Raw genomic sequence first — 17,402 nt, 5'->3', positions numbered from 1 at the left:
TGACCAGTGGTTCATCACACTCTTCAACATCGTCTACACCTCACTTCCTGTTCTGGCCATGGGTCTGTTTGACCAGGTAAGCCTAGCCTTTTTGGTCTTGAAAGCTGCAATGTGTAGCAATCCTTGCCTTTTAACATAAAGCTTGTTGATTTTTCAGGACGTGAACGAGCAGTACAGTTTACGCTATCCAAACCTGTACAGACCTGGGCAGCTGAACCAGCTCTTTAACAAAAGGAAGTTCTTCACCTGTACGCTGCATGGGGTCTGTACTTCTTTTATCCTCTTCTTCATCCCATACGGAGCCTTCATGACCGCTGTGCGGGATGACGGCGCCCACATCTCTGATCAACAGGCTTTTGCGGTAACCATAGCAACCTCTTTGGTCATTGTGGTCAGTGTCCAGGTGAGGCAATGTAACAACTGTGCTTGTTTACTCAATTCATTAAAATCCTAAAAACCTCAATACTATTGGAATAAAATAAAGATAACAATGTCTACATATATTTTTTGTTTCAGATTGGGCTTGACACCAACTACTGGACTGCTGTGAACCACTTCTTTATATGGGGAAGTCTAGCTGTTTACTTTGCAATCCTTTTTGCAATGCACAGTGATGGCATTTTTACCATATTCCCAAATCAGTTTCCTTTTATAGGTAAGAATCTAAACCTTTTTTTATTATCATGTAGTATTGTATTGTGTATTTAAATTTCCTGATAATGTACTCACCCCTGTGTCATCCAGGATGTTCATGTCTTTCTTTCTTCAGTCGAAAAGAAATGAAGGTTTTTGAGGAAAACATTCTAGAATTTTGCTCCATATAGTGGACTTCAATGGGGATCAACGGGCTGAAGGTCCAAATTGCAGTAAAGACATGAGCATCTTTAGCTAAAATGAACGAAATGACTCGAAAAAAGATTTGTTCATTTTGCTGAACGAGACTCAAAGGTCAGAGTTGGTAAAATGATCCGTACTTCACATCACTACTATGAATCACGTGTAAGTTCATTGTCTGTGTACTGAGTATGACGAAAAACTCCATCTTATTTTCTACAACTTGAGAGGAGGACATCATTGTACCTTTTTGTTTGTGAACAGCGTTTACAATCTTACTTGCACTTTCTTAGTCTTTGCTTGTTCGCTTTGTAAACGCTGGGTCTGTAGTTCCGCCTACGTTCGGCGTGACTTTTTGACGTGATTCAGTAGTACGTAGCGTCGTGGACGCGCATCCTACACAAGCTTTTGTGCTCAAAAAGTATACAGATTTTTATTTTCTGAAAAAAATCACTGATCGTTTTGCTAGATAAGACCCTTCTTCCTCGGCTGGGATCGTTTAGAGTCCTTTGAAGCTGCATTTAAACTACATTTTGGAAGTTCAAAATCGGGGCACCAATGAAGTCCATTATATGGAGAAAAATCCTGAAATATTTTCCTCAAACACAATAATTTCTTCACGACTGAAGACAGGAAGACATGAACATCTTGGATGACAAGGGGGTGAGTAAATTATTTGTGAATTGTTGTTCTGGAAATAGAGTTCTCCTTTAAAACTTTGCATGTTTGTTTAGAATCTTCTGTTGCATGTGCTCACCAAGTTTTGTAAAGTTTTGAGTTTTTGTTTAGGCTTTATAGGATTTAAAAATATAAAAGTATATTTGGATAGGCCCATTTTCTAAATGACCCCGTTATAGCCTCCCAAAGGGTAAATTCCAACATTTCTTTGATAATTATTTTCCTAGAGAATCCACAGAATTGTACTGCAGTGTTTTTTCCAGATTGAGCAAAAAAAACCTAGGACTAGTTTGAAAAAGTAGGGTTTTTTTTACATCTTCTCAATCATTTAACAAACTATTTGATTGACAGCAGTGGTTTTAGAGGCAAAGTTGTCTGGAATAAGGAATTCTATCATATGATACGAATATCACGTGTATGTGAGAAAAACTGTGCAATGTACATTCATTTATGGCCTTGAAAAATGCGATATCATCCCCCGTACACTCTTAAAAATAGAGGTGCTTTAAAAGTTTCTTCACAGTGATGTTATAGAAGAACCAGTTTTGGTTCCACAAATAGCCACTCAGTTATTGGCTCTTTAAAAACCATCTCTTTCTTACCTTTTTCACCTTTTGTGAAACAAAGTTTCTTCAGATGTTAAAGGTTCTTTAGGGACTCATTTAAAGAAAAAGTTCTTCAGTGGCATCGTGAAGCACCTTTATTTTTTTAAGAGTGTAGTGGCTGATTTATTTTACATTTCTCACAGACCTTTGAGTCCATGAGTCAAGCAGGCCAACCAAGTTTCATTCCGATCAGCCTCCGTTAACCTTGCCTAACAGGTGCTCAAATTTCATCAGCCAATGGCAGGCATGTTTTTTTGAGATGCATCAAAAAAGTCTCTTTATAGACACTTGTGGCACTTTGGGCCAAGACCGTGCACAGCCATTTTCATGTTGATAGGACAAATGGTTGCGTAGGTATACCCATTTTTATGTTTTTCCTTCTTATAGCGCCACCAACTGGCCAAGCTCTGTGATTTTTTGTCTGTGACCTCAGATTGAGCTCTTACATACATACGTTTGGTGATGATATCCCATTTTGTTCAGGAGTTATGGGAATTTTCAACTTTTTGGCATCCCTTTGTGACGGTGAGTCGAAAGGTCAAATTTTTTTTTGATAATTATCGATACTGACTTTCCAGAGAATCTTTCTGCACTGGTTTGGTTCCAGTCAGGCGAAAAACCTAGTTTCCAAAGTTTAAAGTAGTTTTTTTCCGAAAATTTCGTCAGGCTCACGATCTGAAGCATGTGTTTTGTTTGCCATTAGCCGATAATTTCAACGACACAACACTTGAGCCTGCGAATGACAGTTTAGGAGTTATGAGTGCGTTCATACTTTTGATCGCTGTAGCGTCCCCGTCAGGCCAATTGGGGTGAACCTTGGTGACGTTGTAGGTGCTGTGAGTACTACCATCCCTCCAAGTTTCAAGTCTCTACGACTTACAGTTTGGTCTGAACGATCAGTTTTACTTGGAGATTGCTGATCCATGATGGCCATTCTAACAATTCCAATTTATTACTTATTTATATACTTTTTAACCACAAATGCTTGTCAGTTTGGACCTTCAACCCATTGATCCCCACTGTATGGAGAAAAATCCTGGAATGTTTTCCCTCAAAATTTCTTTGCCACTGAAGAAAGAAAGACATAACATTTTGGATGACATGGGGATGAGTAAAATATCAGGAAATTTTCATTCTAGAAGTGAACTGCGGTTTTACTGTTGATAAACATACTGTGTTTGGCTGTAGGTACTGCACGTAACTCTCTGAATCAGAAGATTGTGTGGCTGGTCATCCTCCTCACCACAGTCGTGTGTATAATCCCCATGGTGGCTGTCCGCTTCATCAAGGCTGACCTCTATCCAACGCAGACTGACAAGGTTGTTACGCAGTGAGAATTAAAGATTATTAAAATGCTCTTTTACCATTGACTGCAATTGGATGTCAAACCATGTTCCCTCCCGCAGGTGCGTTTACTTCAGCAGGCTTCTAGGAGGCAGGGTCCTCAAGAGCAGAACCTCAGGAGAGTCCGCAGGACGAGTTCTCGGCGCTCGGCGTACGCTTTCGCCCACCAGCAGGGATACGGAGAACTCATCACCTCCGGCAAGAACATGAAGGTACCCACATCTTCTACTTCCACATACCCACTATCCTCGCCCGCAAGATGCACCAGCTTGGTGAAAAACAGCAGGGTGGGCGAAACCACCAATGCGGCAGAGACCAACAGCACTGGATTTAGGAGGGAAAGTGACCAAAACCAAGAGGTAACGGTGGAAGATTTGGAAGCCAGATGAAGGAGCGTTTTTCTTCTTTTACTGGAAGAAGAGGAATTAGCGCCCGTCTTTAATGTGAGAAAACGATAATGGTTTGTGAGGAGACACACTCTGGGCTCCCAGAGACGCCCGTGGGCACGACTAGACTATGGGAGGGCTAGACATGCACAGGAGACTCCAAAGAGCCAGCACAATGAAGCACAGATAACACTCATTTTCTCATGCAAATCTGCTCCCGTCTCACAAGGCATCTGTTTGAATTTGAAAATGAACCTCTGATTCAGTTCGATTTCATTTTGTATTTTCACCTCTTCTGGCACAAATTCAAGTTCCATGTTTTCTCAGAAAAAGCACCATTTTTGTATTTCAACTTTTAGGAACTTGCTTACAGGCATTTGCATGGAAGCTTGTTTCTGCTACAGGATAAAACTTTTTTTTTTTCTTGCAATTCTGACTTTTTCCTCATAATTTTGTGTTTTTATATCACAATTCTGTCTTCTTTTCTCACAACGCAAATTTTCGGATGAAAGTCAGAATTGTGAGATATTTTCTTGCAATTACAAGAAACAAAAAGTAAAAATTTAGAAATATAGATGCGTGTAAAATGGAATTTTGAAATGTAAACAGAATTCTGAGAAAAAGTTAAAATTGCGAGAAAAAGAATTCTGAGCTTATATTGTACAATTCTGTCTTTTCTTGTAATTGTGATAAAAAAAAAGTCAGGATTGTGAGATGTTAACTCACAATTGTGAGATACAAATTCAGTTCTCTGAAGGAAAGTCGGAATTGTGTGATATTATCTTGCAATTACAAGAAAAAAGTACAAATTTTGTGATAAAGCTGCAGTTATTGATTTATTTTTTTTAATTCTGTGACAAAAAAAAGGAGTAGCGAAATGTAAACCTAGAATTTAGAGAAAAAAGTCAAAATTATGAGATATACTGAATTTTTTCCCCATAATTCAGACTTGAATTTCTTGGAATTCTGAGCTTACATCTCACAATTCTGTCTTCTTTTCTCACAATTGTGAGAAAAAAGTCAGAATTGCAAGATTTTAAGATACAAACTCAGTTCTTTGGGGAAAAGTCGGAAACTGTACGATATTATTTTGCAATTACAAGAAAAAAGTACAAATTGTGAAAATGCTGCAGTTATCCTTTTTATTTTCAGTTTCATGCCAGCAAAAAAAGGAATTGTGAAATGTAAACGTCGAATTCTGAGAAAAAGTCAAAATTGCAAGATATAAACTTAGAATTGCAAGAAATTTTTTTTTTTGAGTTTATATCTTAAAATTCTGAATTTTTACTTGAAGTAGTGAGGTTACATCTCACAATTCTGTCTTCTTTTCTCACAATTGTGACAAACTCAATTCTCTGAAGAAAAGTCAGAAATTGAGATATTATTTCGCAATTACATGGAAAAAGTACAAATTGTAAGATGAAGCCGCAGCTACCCTTTTTATTTTTAATTCCCTGAGGAAATAAAATGGAATTGTGAAATGTAAACCTAAAATTCTGTGAAAAAAAGTCAAAATTCCGAGATATAAACTCAGTATTCCGAGAAAAAGAATTTGTATCCTGAAATTCTGAGATAAAGCTGCAGTTACCTTTTTTATTTTTGATTCCATGATGAAAGAACTGAATTTTGAAATGTAAACCTAGCATTCTGAGAAAAAAAGTCAAAACTGCTATATAGACGTTGAATTGTGAGGAAAAAGAATTCTACGTTTATATCTTGAAATTCTGACTATTTTCTCACAATTCTGACATTTTCCTTTGAATTCTAAGCTTACATCTCACAATTTTGTCTTGCAATTGTGAGAAAAAAAAGTGAATTGTGAGATGAGGCTGCACTTGACTTTTTTATTTTGAATTACATTAACAAAATGGAACTGCGAAATGTAAACTTAAAATTCTGAGAAAAAAACAAGTCAAAAATGTGATAATTTTCTTGCAATTCTAAAAGGTAGAATTGCAAGATTTTAACTCGCTGCTATGAGATACAAACTCAATTCTATGAAGAAAAGTCAGAAATTGTAAGAAATTATCTCCGAGTTATAAGAAAAACATACAAATTGTGAGATAAAGCTGCAGTTACCTTTTCTATTGTTAATTACATTAAGAAAAAAAATGGAATTGCAAAACTTAAAATTCTGAGGAAAAAAAGTCAAAATTGTCATAATTAAATAAGATAAATGGTAGAATTGCAAGATTTTAAGTCACAACTGTGAGATATAAAATCAATTCTTTGAAGAAAAATCAAAAATTGTAAGATATTATCTTGGAGTTACAAGAAAAACACAAATTGTGAGATAAAGGTGCAGTTGCTTTTTTGTCTATAATTTTATTGTGAAAAAAAAACAATTGCGAAATGTAAACCTATAATTCTGAGAAAAAAAGTCAAAATTGCAAGATATAAATTTAGAATTTATTTAAATTTAAATTTTATATAAAGTTTATTTCTTGAAAATCTGACTTTTTCCCCTCACAATTCTGACTTTTTTCTTTGGAATTCTGAGCTTACATCTTACAATTCAGTTTTTCTCTCCTGGATAAAAAAAAAAAGATCAGAATTGTGAGCTCAAAAGTCGCATGCATCCGTTTACATTTTTTATCCCGTTGCAGAAACAGCCCAAGGCACCAGAAACACTAAATCAAACCTGAGTTTACGTTCAACAAATGACATAGGCATAAGGGAGCAAATATGTACAAGTGTGTGAAATAATACCTCTTATTTTCTTAAAAACACTGATACAGCCATCCACAGTGGTTTAGGATTATAAATGCATCGCGTATTAAATATGGCTATGTTTAAAGACCAGTTGCATCTCAGATATCTATACTCAGTTTACTAAAATGCACCCAAATGCATCAAGCTACTAAATGAGTAGTAACAATTAAGATTGTCTGATATTGATGCCGCAGAGAACAAGCACTGGCTGTAAATCTTGTTGGCGTTGGCAAAGCTCGCTCTAGCTTTTTGTCAATTAAATAGTTTTAAAAAGCCAAATTTGATTTTTTTTTAAAAATAACAAAAGTGTAAAAACATTTCACACTTGGTTATAATTCAAAGTAGTTAGTGCTTTTGCATGCAGCTCAGCGAACTGAGAATAGTGAGTTTCTACGCAGTCGTGCCTTCATCAAGCGATAGACTGAAGCATTTACACGTTTCAACTTCTAGAATTCCACATGTGTTTAATACAAAGGTCTATAAAGTGGGCATTTCAGAAAGGATTTTTGTGCCTTTTTGTTTTCCTTTCATTAAAGGAAGTACTTTAAGTTCTATCGAGTCGAATGTGTTGCCATTGTTTTTTTCCGATCGTATCAGTTTTTTCAGGTTGTTCATCGCCCTCATTGACTACATCAGGGTAGGTTGTATTTTTTTTATTATTTATTTGACGAAGGGGGTCGTGTAACATTTCCTGTTCATGAATGTACAGTTAACATGTTCATTAATGTTACGTTCGATATATTTATGATGAATGTATAAGATTTTCTGCTGTGCTATTTTGTCAACAAAGACCATGCAGATTGTTTATCGTTTTTAATTTAAATGCATGGATTTTTATACAAGTCATTGTAATTTTTTATATGATATGCATTAAATGGCCATTGTTTAATTTATTTAAAAATGAATGTTTGCTTTTATGTTCGACATATTCACCAAGCAATGGAAAATGCGACTGGAACTTCAAATTAGTTTGAAAAACTCACAATGTTTATTATTCATTATTCAAACTTTAAGATTTTTTATTAAACATAACTGCTTTTCAGCATTGAAAAATAGGAACATACTTATTTCTTAACACTTTCTCTAATGCCTTCACATTCATAAATTTGGTATAAAAAGATCAGAGCGCTGATTTCTTCCATTTTTTAAGAGGTACAGAGTAAAAAAGCCTTTTCAGACTATACAGTCTGTTTCCCTTTCATCATATGTGCCATTATACATACCACCTCCTGCTTCTGAGGCCACAGGCTCGATTGTGTTTCTAAAACGAGAGAAAATTGGCCCCGCTACTTTTCATTCCTCTATGAAAATTGCCGCCCCTCCTCCCGGCCTTGTCACGAATAGACTTTGCTTTTCCAGAGCGGATCGACGGGCGTCAGGCACGTAATAGCGTTCTCTCACAGTTTGGAGAAAAGAATCTATTCGGTCCCCGGGCACCATGGAAACCGTGCATCCTCCCCATCCAGCTCCGGTTAACCTCGACCCCACGGCGCCCGCCTGCCTGTGAAGAGAGCAGGAAGATGATGCTAAAACGGCAATTCATTAGAGAAGACTCGGGCAATTTCGATTAGTTTGCCACGTGAGCTCAGAGACATGACTCATTCAGTCAGCATCACGTAATAAACACTGGTCAAAAGTTAGAAAGTTTTGATGTTTTTGAAAGTAATCTCTTATGCTCACCAAGTCTGCATTTATTTGTTTAGTGATAGTTGTTCATGAGCCCCTTGTTTGCTCTTAACAGTTAAACTGCCTGCTGTTCTTTAGAAAAATCCTTTAGGTCCCACTAATTATTTGGTTTTACAGCATTTTTTGTTTGTTTGAACCCTTTTCAACAATGACCGTATGATTTTGAGATCCATCTTTTCACACTGAGGACAACTGAGGGACTCACATGCAACTATTACAGAAGGTTCAAACACTTACTGATGCTTCAGAAGGAAACACAATGCATTAAGAGCTGGGGGGGGTGAAAACTTTTGAACAGAATGGAGATGTGTACGTTTTTATTATTTTGCCTAAATATCATATTTATTTTCTTTTAGTACTGCCCTTCAGAATCTACAGAAATACTTACATGTTTCCCAGAAGACAAAATAAGTTACCCTGATCTTCAAATTCCAAAAGTTTTCACCCCCCCGGCTCCTAATGCATTGTGTTTCCTTCTGGAGAATCAGTGAGTGTTTGAACCTTCTGTAATAGTTGCATATGAGTCCCTCAGTTGTCCTCAGTGTTAAAAGATGGATCTCAAAATCATACAGTCATTGTTGCAAAGGGTTCAAATACACAAAAATGCTGAGAAACCAAAGAATTTGTGGGACCTGAAGAATTTTTTCTGAAGAACAGCAGGCAGTTTAACTGTTCAGGACAAACAAGGGACTCATGAACAACATGAACAACATCACTAAACAAAACACAGCTGTGGGTCATTCAGGTAACAACACAGTATTAAAAATCAGTCATTTTTATAAATTCAACTATTGTTTTCTCTTGTGGACTATATGTAAATGTCTTTTATGTGAAATATCTTATTCAGGTCAGTAGTAAATAATGGAATGATTTCTGAAGGATCATGTCACACTGAATACTGGAGTAATGATGCTGAAACTTCAGCTTTGCGTCACAGGAATATATTACATTTTGAAACATATTGAAATAGAAAACATTTTAAATTGTAATAATATTTCACATTATTTCTGTTTTTACTGATTTTTGAACAAATGAATGCAACCTTGGTGCCCATAAGAGACTTCTTGTGAACATTAAAAAGTCTTAATATTCCAAACTTTTGATCAGTAGTGTACGTGAACTGAAAAAATGCATATTAATAGCTAAATATTTTTATATTATATCATAATGTGTGATATGGCATCACCAGGCGGTCTCACTCACAGACATATGTCCACCAGCTGGTCCAGTTCAGGGCAGCTGCACTCGTACAAGTCTCTGCAGCTTTCGTGGCTTCGGTTCATCAGGTCGCCCAGCTGAGCAATGGCATTGGCAGGGGAAGAGTCGCACACGGCCTTAAACTGCAGGACACGCGCAGCCTCGCCATACACGTGCTTAGCACGCTGGTACAATTTAAAGTCAGTCGCTGAGGTAAAAACAGAAGAGTTCTGTTTTAGAAACAATATATATATATATATATATATATGTTGGTTACACTTTAAAGAAAAGTCCCTTTAGTTAATGCATTAAATGGATAGTACACCCAAAAATGACAATTCTGTCATTAATTACTCACCCTCATGTCGTTCCAAACCCAAAAGACCTTCATTCATCTTCAAAAAACAAATTAAGATATTTTTGCTGAAATCCGAGAGCTTTCTGACCCTGCATAGACAGCAACGCAACTGACACGTTCAAGACCCAGAAAGGTAGTAAGGACATTGTTAAAATAGTCCATGTGACATCAGTGGTTCAGGAGTAATTTTAGGAAGCTGCAAGAATATTTTTTGTGTACAAAGAATACAAAAATAACGACTTTATTCAACAATTTCTTCAAAACATTAGAATGACAGCTACCAGTGGAACGCCCACCCCCCACCACCAAAACGCGATTTGGCTAGTTTTGAGTGGCAATTGGACAGGTTTTGTTGTGCATACCTGGCAACCCTGCACAGAAGACCAGAAATTCTTAAGTCGTTATTTTTGTTTTCTTTGTGCACAAATAGTATTCTTGTAGACTTACAACATTACAGTTGAACCACTGATGTCACATGGACTATTTTAACAATGTTCTTACTACCTTTTTGGGCCTTGAACATGTCAGTTACATTGTTGTCTATGCAGGGTCAGAAAGCTCTCAGATTTCATCAAAAATATCCTAATTTGTATTCTGAAGATGAATGAAGGTCTTACGGGTTTGAAATAACGTGAGGGTGAGTAATTCATGACAGAATTTTCATTTTTGTGTGAACTAACCCCTTAACACTGTTGTCGTAGGTTGTTTTTCATGTCCGCGGGTTGAAGCGACCCCAATAATCGGATATTTAGCCCCTGGAAAGCGAATTTTACCAAGGGAAAGCTTACCAAAATGCAACTGGGCTAGTTTTGAATAGTAATTGGGTGGGTTTTGTTGTGAAAACCTGGCAACCCAGATGGAAGAGAATAAATGGTTTAATAAAGTCATTATTTTGTTTTCTTTGCACACAAAAAGTATTCTCGTAGCTTCATAACATTACAGTTGAAGCACTGACGTCACATGGACTATTTTATTGATGTCCTTACTACCTTTCTGGGCCTTGAATGTGTCAGTTGCATTGCTGTCTATGCAGGGTCAGAAAGCTCTCGAATTTCATCAAAAATATCTTAATTTGTGTTCTGAAGATGAACAAAGGTCTTACGGGTTTGGAACGACATGAGGGTGAGTAATTAATGACAGAAATTTCATTTTTGTGTGAACTAACCCTTCAACACTGTTGTCCTAGGTGGTTTTTCATGTCCACAGGTTGAAGCGACCCCAAAAACATGATATTTAGCCCCTGGAATGTGAATTTTACCAGTGAGACACCCCCCACCAAAACGCCACGGGGCACAATTGTGCAGGTGTTGTTGTGAAAACCTGGCAACCCTGCACGAAAGCCCAGAAATTGTTGAATACAGTCATTATTTTTGTTTTCTTTGCACACAAAAAGTATTCTCGTAGCTTCATAACATTGCGGTTGATCCACTGATGTCACATGGACTATTTTAACAATGTCCTTACTACCTTTCTGGGCCTTGAACGTATCAGTTGTGTTGCTGTCTATGCAGGATCAGAAAGCTCTCAGATTCGTCAAAAATATCTTAATTTGTGTTCTGAAGATGAATGAAGGTCTTACGGGTTTGACGATGAGTTTATTTTGGGGTGAACTAACCATTTAAAGTGTTGTCTGTGCCTGTCTGTGCCTGTTCTCTCACCGTGTTGTGTGTTGGCGCTGAGGATGTTTTCACACAGCTGTTCGTTGCTGATCCCCAGAGTCTTGCAGATCTCATCTCTGCTGTAGGGCTCAGGGTGCAGCACCTCTTCCACCAGCTCCAGCATCTGCTTCAGACTAACCTGCAACTCCTTCTGCAGATCTCCCAGCTTCAGCAGACGACTCCAGTCTAGGCCGCGTGCCTTAGCCAGCATCTACAAAGCATGATTCAAATGAATATACCATTCCAAAACATCTGAAACAAGATCATTAGTGGCCAAGCACAGAAGTCTACAGTCTGCAGTGTCTCAAAATCTAGTCCCAGTTTTGAGGTCAGTTTCTCAAAGCCTCACTCCGGTTGAGCTTTTCAACTAATTTGATGGTGAAGATATTAAACAAGAAGTGAGTCATCATCTCAGAGATTGCAGATTAACACAAAACTATTCTTATTTGGTTGCAGCGCCACCTACTGGAAGTAATGTTAAATGTAATTACAGTGTTTTTAGAATCACTGATGCATTTTATTTACACTATCTTTCAAAAGCTGGGCTCAGAAATGTCATATTGATAAAAAGTGACATTAAACAAATTTGTAATGTTACAAAAAAATTATATTTCAAAATATAAGATGTTCTTTTGAACTTTCTATTGATCAAATCAGCATATTAGAATGATTTCTGAAGGATCATGTGACACTGAAGACTGGAGTAATGATGCTGTAAATTCAGCTTTCATCACAGGAATAAATTATTTTTTTAAATATATTCAAATAGTAAGCAGTTATTTTAAATAGTAAAAATATTTCTAAACATTCTAGATACATCCCTGAAGTTCGAACCTTTGTGGCAATGCGGCACTCCACCACCCTCATGTTGAAGTGAGATGAGGCTGCCTTGTTCATCTCAACACAACAGTTGGCGATTACAAAGACAGCCCCGTCAGGCAGCCTCACATCTGTGGCTCGCAGCGGATTAAACTCGATCAGCTTCGCCTTGAGGAATGAAAAATGAAAAAAGAAAAATCAAGCTAAATCACCACAAAAATGTATTTATAGATGCACAGTGTTAAATGTTTTCAAGATAAATAAAAGAACTCATGTGTCATGTGGTGTAACCAAAAATAACACCTTTAATGCATGTGAGTGTACACATTTTAATTATTATTTTAAAAAAAAAAAAATGTTTTTAAAGGCAAAAAGTCATTTTTATACAAATATCATGAATTATTCATTTATGAATGTTAAGTTTTTGACATATTGTTCCATATGACATTTTACAACCTGAATTAACCTTAGCATGCCATAAATACCAATTAAATTAAATTGATCTCACAATTCTAAATTTATTTCTCAGAATTTTGAGTTTATATCTTACAATTAATTAATTTTATTAACTGAACTACAAGTTCATAACTCACAATTGCAAGATATAAAAACTATATATATATATATATATATATATATACACTGTATATATTATTATTATTATTTTTTTTTTAGTTTTTATTTTTTTTATTATTATTCTGAAGAATATATTCCTATATAATATATTCAGAAATAAGCATAATTAACTATATGGAAGCTTGTTTTCACCACAGAATAAAAATATGAAAAAAGCTAATTTGCGACTTATACCAGACTTTTTTTTTATATCTCACAATGGCAAATTTTAAACTGGCAATTCTGAATTATGCAATTGTGGGATATAAACTTGCAATTCTAATAAATAAATAAATTAATTAATTAATTATTTTTTAAAAAATGAAATACATTTTAAAGGCAAAAGGTCATTTGAAATACATTTTTGAAGGCAAAAAGTCATTTTTATACAAATATCATAAATTATTTATTTTTAAATGACAAGGGTTTTTTGACAGGTTGTTCCATATGACATCTTACAACCTGAATTAAGCTTACCATGCCATAAATACCAATTAAATTAAAATTTAATTTTGAGAGACTTACTGACATTGACAGAGTCATGATGGACTGCAGGAATCTATGATATAATTCTTTTTTTTTTTTTTTTTGGTTGCACCACATGACTTTGCTTTGTTGGACAATTTTCTAATATTTACAATATTTTAACAAAACTTAAAATAATATTATTTTTTACAGTTTTAATAACTGCACCAAACTACTTCATAAAATGTTATTTTCAAGAACTTAATTGTTTTAAACAGGCATTTTGGCTTTATTATTAAATAAAAAATCTAAATGAATTTTATTTTAGATATATTTTGGATTTTATAACATGATTATCATTCAGTCACATTAATTATATTCAGTAATTGTATGTATGAATTGCATTTTCTATGTGTAAATGAATCATTTTTTTATGTGATCACAAAAAAGCATCATGCATTTGACCCTTACACCAAAAATAAATCAGTTGCCTTATATATTAATATAAGTACTATAAAACACATGGCTTACTGTTCCCTCCTCTGCAAGGAAAGAAATGGACTGATCCATTCCTCCCCCCTCTGTGCCAATATAACGCTCACACTTGGCACACGTCTCTGCAAGAGTCACCTGAAATTACAACAAATCACATCTATGATAAGCAGCAGTTCTATGTAATGCATTTTACAGGATTTACATTAAGGACGACCTTAGACAGAGACTTCTTATTGGCTTCCATCGTGACCAGACCGGCACAGCACACCAGGGCACTGGAGCTGGAAAGACCTGAGCTGGCCGGGATAGTCCCGTCAACCACACAACACATCCCTGTCAATGAAGACAAGCTCAAGTGCTCCTGTAAACACAAGGTCAAGGGTCAAATGACTGTAATTATAGTGCAATAAAGCAAGCATGCATTATAAATGTTATTAATCACCTAACCTGGATTCCTCTCACGCCACAAAGGAAGTAATAGTGCCATTGAGGATTCTCTCTGTCAATGGAGATGCCATCAACAGACACTGTGAAATCCCTGAAATAAACACATAAATAAATAAATTAATTAAAAAAATAGATAGATAGATAGTTCCCACTACAGAATAAAAATATAAAAAATGTAACTGTATCTTTTTATTCTCACAGGTTTAACTTTTTTTCTTGAACTTTCTTCAACTGAAAATAGCAAGATATAAACATTAAATTCTAAAAAAAAGTCTTAAATGCTAAAATTGAACTGTAAAAAAGGTCATAAAAATTATATGTATGTATATATATATATATATATACACACTTATTATTAATGGATGTTTATTTCTGCCACAGAATAAACATTTATATAGAAATATATTATGTGGCAGAAACAAACATCCATAAATAATTATGTATATGGAAAGAGTAAAAATAAAAAATGTAAAAAAAAAAAAAAAAATTCTCACAATTCTGTTTTTTAATTAATTAATTTATTTATTTTTACAATTTTGAGTTTATATCTCACAATTAATGAATTTACTTTACTTGCAAATGCAAGATATAAACTTGTGATTCTTGGGAAATAAGTCTGAATTGCAAGTTCATGACTAATTGCAAGATATAAAACGTAGCAATTCCTTTATTTTTTTATTCTGTGGCAGAAATAAGCATTCAGAAAGTAAGTTAGTAATTAAACATATAAAAAGCTTATTTTCATCATAGAATAAAAATAGAAAAAAGGTAATTGTGACTTTTTATGCCACAATTTATCCCACAGATTTTTTTTTCCTCACAATTGTGAATTTATATCTCTTTTTATATATTTATATTTATATCTCTCTGACTTTTCTAAGGATTGCAAGTTTACATCTCACATTAGCAAATTATAAACTCGAAATTTAGAATTTACAATATATAACTTGCAATTGTTAGATATAAACTTGCAATCTTTAGGAAAAAAGTCAGAATTGTGAGAGATATTTTTAATTTTTAATTTTTATTCTGTGGAAAACATGAGTGTAAATAATTTAAATAAATAAATAAGTGAATAAGTACACAAGTAAGTATACTGAATATTATTCATGCTACAGAATAAAAATATAAAAAAGGTAGTTTTGCCTTTTTAATCTCACAATTTGAATTTTTTTTTCTTGCAATTGCAAGTTTCTATTTCACTTGAATAACTTGAAACTGCAAGATATTAACTTCCAATTCTGAGAAGAAAAGGTCTGAACTGTAAAATTTTAAAAGCCACAATTACCTTAAATTGTCACAGAATAATTATTTATTTAAACAAAAAAAAGTAATGGCGACTTTTTAATCTCACTATTCTGACTTTTTGTTTTTTTTAATTTTGAGTTAATATCGCACAATTAAAAAAAAAGTCTGAATTGGAAGTACCAATTACTTTTTTAGATATATACTTTTATTCTGTGGCAGAAATAAGCATTCATAATATAAGTAATTAACTATATGGAAGCTTATTTCCACCACAGAAAAAAATATGAAAGAGGTAATGAAAAGGTTTGAAAAGGTGATTATTTAATCACACAATCTAGATTTTTTTTTCTCGCAGTTGTGAATTTATATCTCACAGTTCTGACTTTTACATCATATTTACATGTATAAACTCATAATTTTGAATTTACAATTAATATATAAACTTGCAATCAGAATTGTGAAAGTTTTTTTTTTATTCTGTGGCAGAAATTAGCACAAGATAGATAGATAATAAAAATAGAATAATAAAAGTAAAAATGAATAAAAAACAATAAAAAAAAAAACAGTTATCCTTAAAACGTCCAAGCATATGAAAGCTTATTTCTGCCACAGAAGAATTTATATATATATGAATTAATTTACTTAACTTGCAAATGCAAGATTTAAACTTCTTGCTTTATATATATATATATATTTTTTTTTTTTGTGGCAAAAATACGCATTCATGAAGTAAGTTAGTAATTAAGCATGTGTAATCTTATTATTTACATCACAGAATAAAAATATTTTTAAAAAAATAATTGCGACTTTTTATCCAACAATTCAGATTCTGATTTTTTTTCCTTGCAATTGTGAATTTATATCTCATAATTCTGACTTTTTTTTTCAAGAATTACAAGTTTACATCGCACAATGGCAAATTATAAACTCATAATTCTGAATTTGCAGTTAATAACTTGCAACTGTCAGATATAAACTTATAATAAAAAAAATGCATTTTTTTTTTTTATATTTTTATTCTGTGGCACAAATTACCTTATATAAAGTTAAATAAAAAAGTAAATAAATAAACGCCAACTAAACGTGACCAATTAAATGTTATTTAAATAATTTCTGTTACAAAAAATATAGTTACTCACTTGTATTTGGGGTCAGTGTTGGCCAGCTGGATTGTTTTGGAGTCACTGACAGAAACTGCAGCAAGAATATTCTGCTCTATTGCCATTGGCAGGACAGCATAGCCACAATAATCAATATGCTCACCTGAAAATGATAAAAATGACATATAAAATGCACTGTTGATGCTATTTGTTAAGTTTGCACACTCAGGCTGTTTGCAACCCACCTATCAAATTCACCCTCCCTGGAGCACAAGCATAGAAGAGCGGCATTTGTCCATATTTTCCATGGAAAGCGTCTTTCAGTTTCTGCAACCTAACAAAATGAGGGAGGAAATGAGGTTTTAAGTGTAAAAACACACGGAGGTTAAAACGAAGTAAACATCCTGTTTATCCAGTTAAATCGACTTGAGGAGTGAGTCAATTCCATTCACACACAATCGAAGTTTTCCGAACAGCTGCACGAAGTTTTCCGAACGGTCGCAGTTTAACCTACCTTTCATTTCCACTGAGCTGCACCTTGATTTTCGTTGGAACTGTGGCCATTGTGCGATTTTTATTATTTGTTTTGCAGTAAATAGACTATTCACGAGTACACTGACACTGCACAAGCGTTGTCAGCTGACTGTCATACCCGGAATCGTCAGTATAACAACACGGAAGAAACTGACACGAATCCCTCAGAGCCATTCATTGGATTCGGAAGCACTCGGAAGGAATCGGAACTGCGCGCGCAC

General features: G+C 34.5%; 2 protein-coding genes across 4 annotated transcripts in view; one reads left to right on the top strand and one right to left on the bottom strand.

Annotated features, from left to right (window-relative positions):
- atp8b4 (ATPase phospholipid transporting 8B4) overlaps nucleotides 1-7,452 on the top strand; it is a 50,102-nt gene extending 42,650 nt beyond the window's left edge. For all 3 annotated transcript variants that reach the window (XM_051099316.1, XM_051099317.1, XM_051099318.1), the window contains 5 exons: nucleotides 1-76; nucleotides 158-403; nucleotides 517-655; nucleotides 3,306-3,436; nucleotides 3,524-7,452. The exon at nucleotides 1-76 is cut by the window's left edge and continues 8 nt beyond it. In XM_051099316.1, coding sequence (XP_050955273.1) covers nucleotides 1-76; nucleotides 158-403; nucleotides 517-655; nucleotides 3,306-3,436; nucleotides 3,524-3,850 — 919 coding nt within the window. In that variant the 3' untranslated portion in view covers nucleotides 3,851-7,452. The remainder of the gene's footprint in view (nucleotides 77-157; nucleotides 404-516; nucleotides 656-3,305; nucleotides 3,437-3,523) is intronic.
- Nucleotides 7,453-7,578: 126 nt separating this feature from the next.
- Nucleotides 7,579-17,363, bottom strand: galk2 (galactokinase 2). Its single transcript, XM_051099320.1, has 10 exons — nucleotides 17,162-17,363; nucleotides 16,893-16,981; nucleotides 16,687-16,810; nucleotides 14,300-14,390; nucleotides 14,067-14,213; nucleotides 13,889-13,987; nucleotides 12,293-12,445; nucleotides 11,459-11,669; nucleotides 9,449-9,650; nucleotides 7,579-8,060 (listed from the first exon to the last, which is right to left on the bottom strand). Exons 1-10 carry the CDS (start codon nucleotides 17,209-17,211, stop codon nucleotides 7,853-7,855), a joined length of 1,374 nt encoding a protein of 457 aa, XP_050955277.1. The 5' UTR covers nucleotides 17,212-17,363; the 3' UTR covers nucleotides 7,579-7,852.
- Between the last annotated feature and the right edge of the window lie 39 nt (nucleotides 17,364-17,402).

The sequence above is a fragment of the Labeo rohita genome, chromosome 25, assembly GCF_022985175.1.
Source record: "Labeo rohita strain BAU-BD-2019 chromosome 25, IGBB_LRoh.1.0, whole genome shotgun sequence".
Lineage (NCBI taxonomy): Eukaryota > Metazoa > Chordata > Actinopteri > Cypriniformes > Cyprinidae > Labeo > Labeo rohita.
Note: the sequence above shows the minus strand (reverse complement) of the source record. Positions and strands in the feature narration are given on the sequence as shown.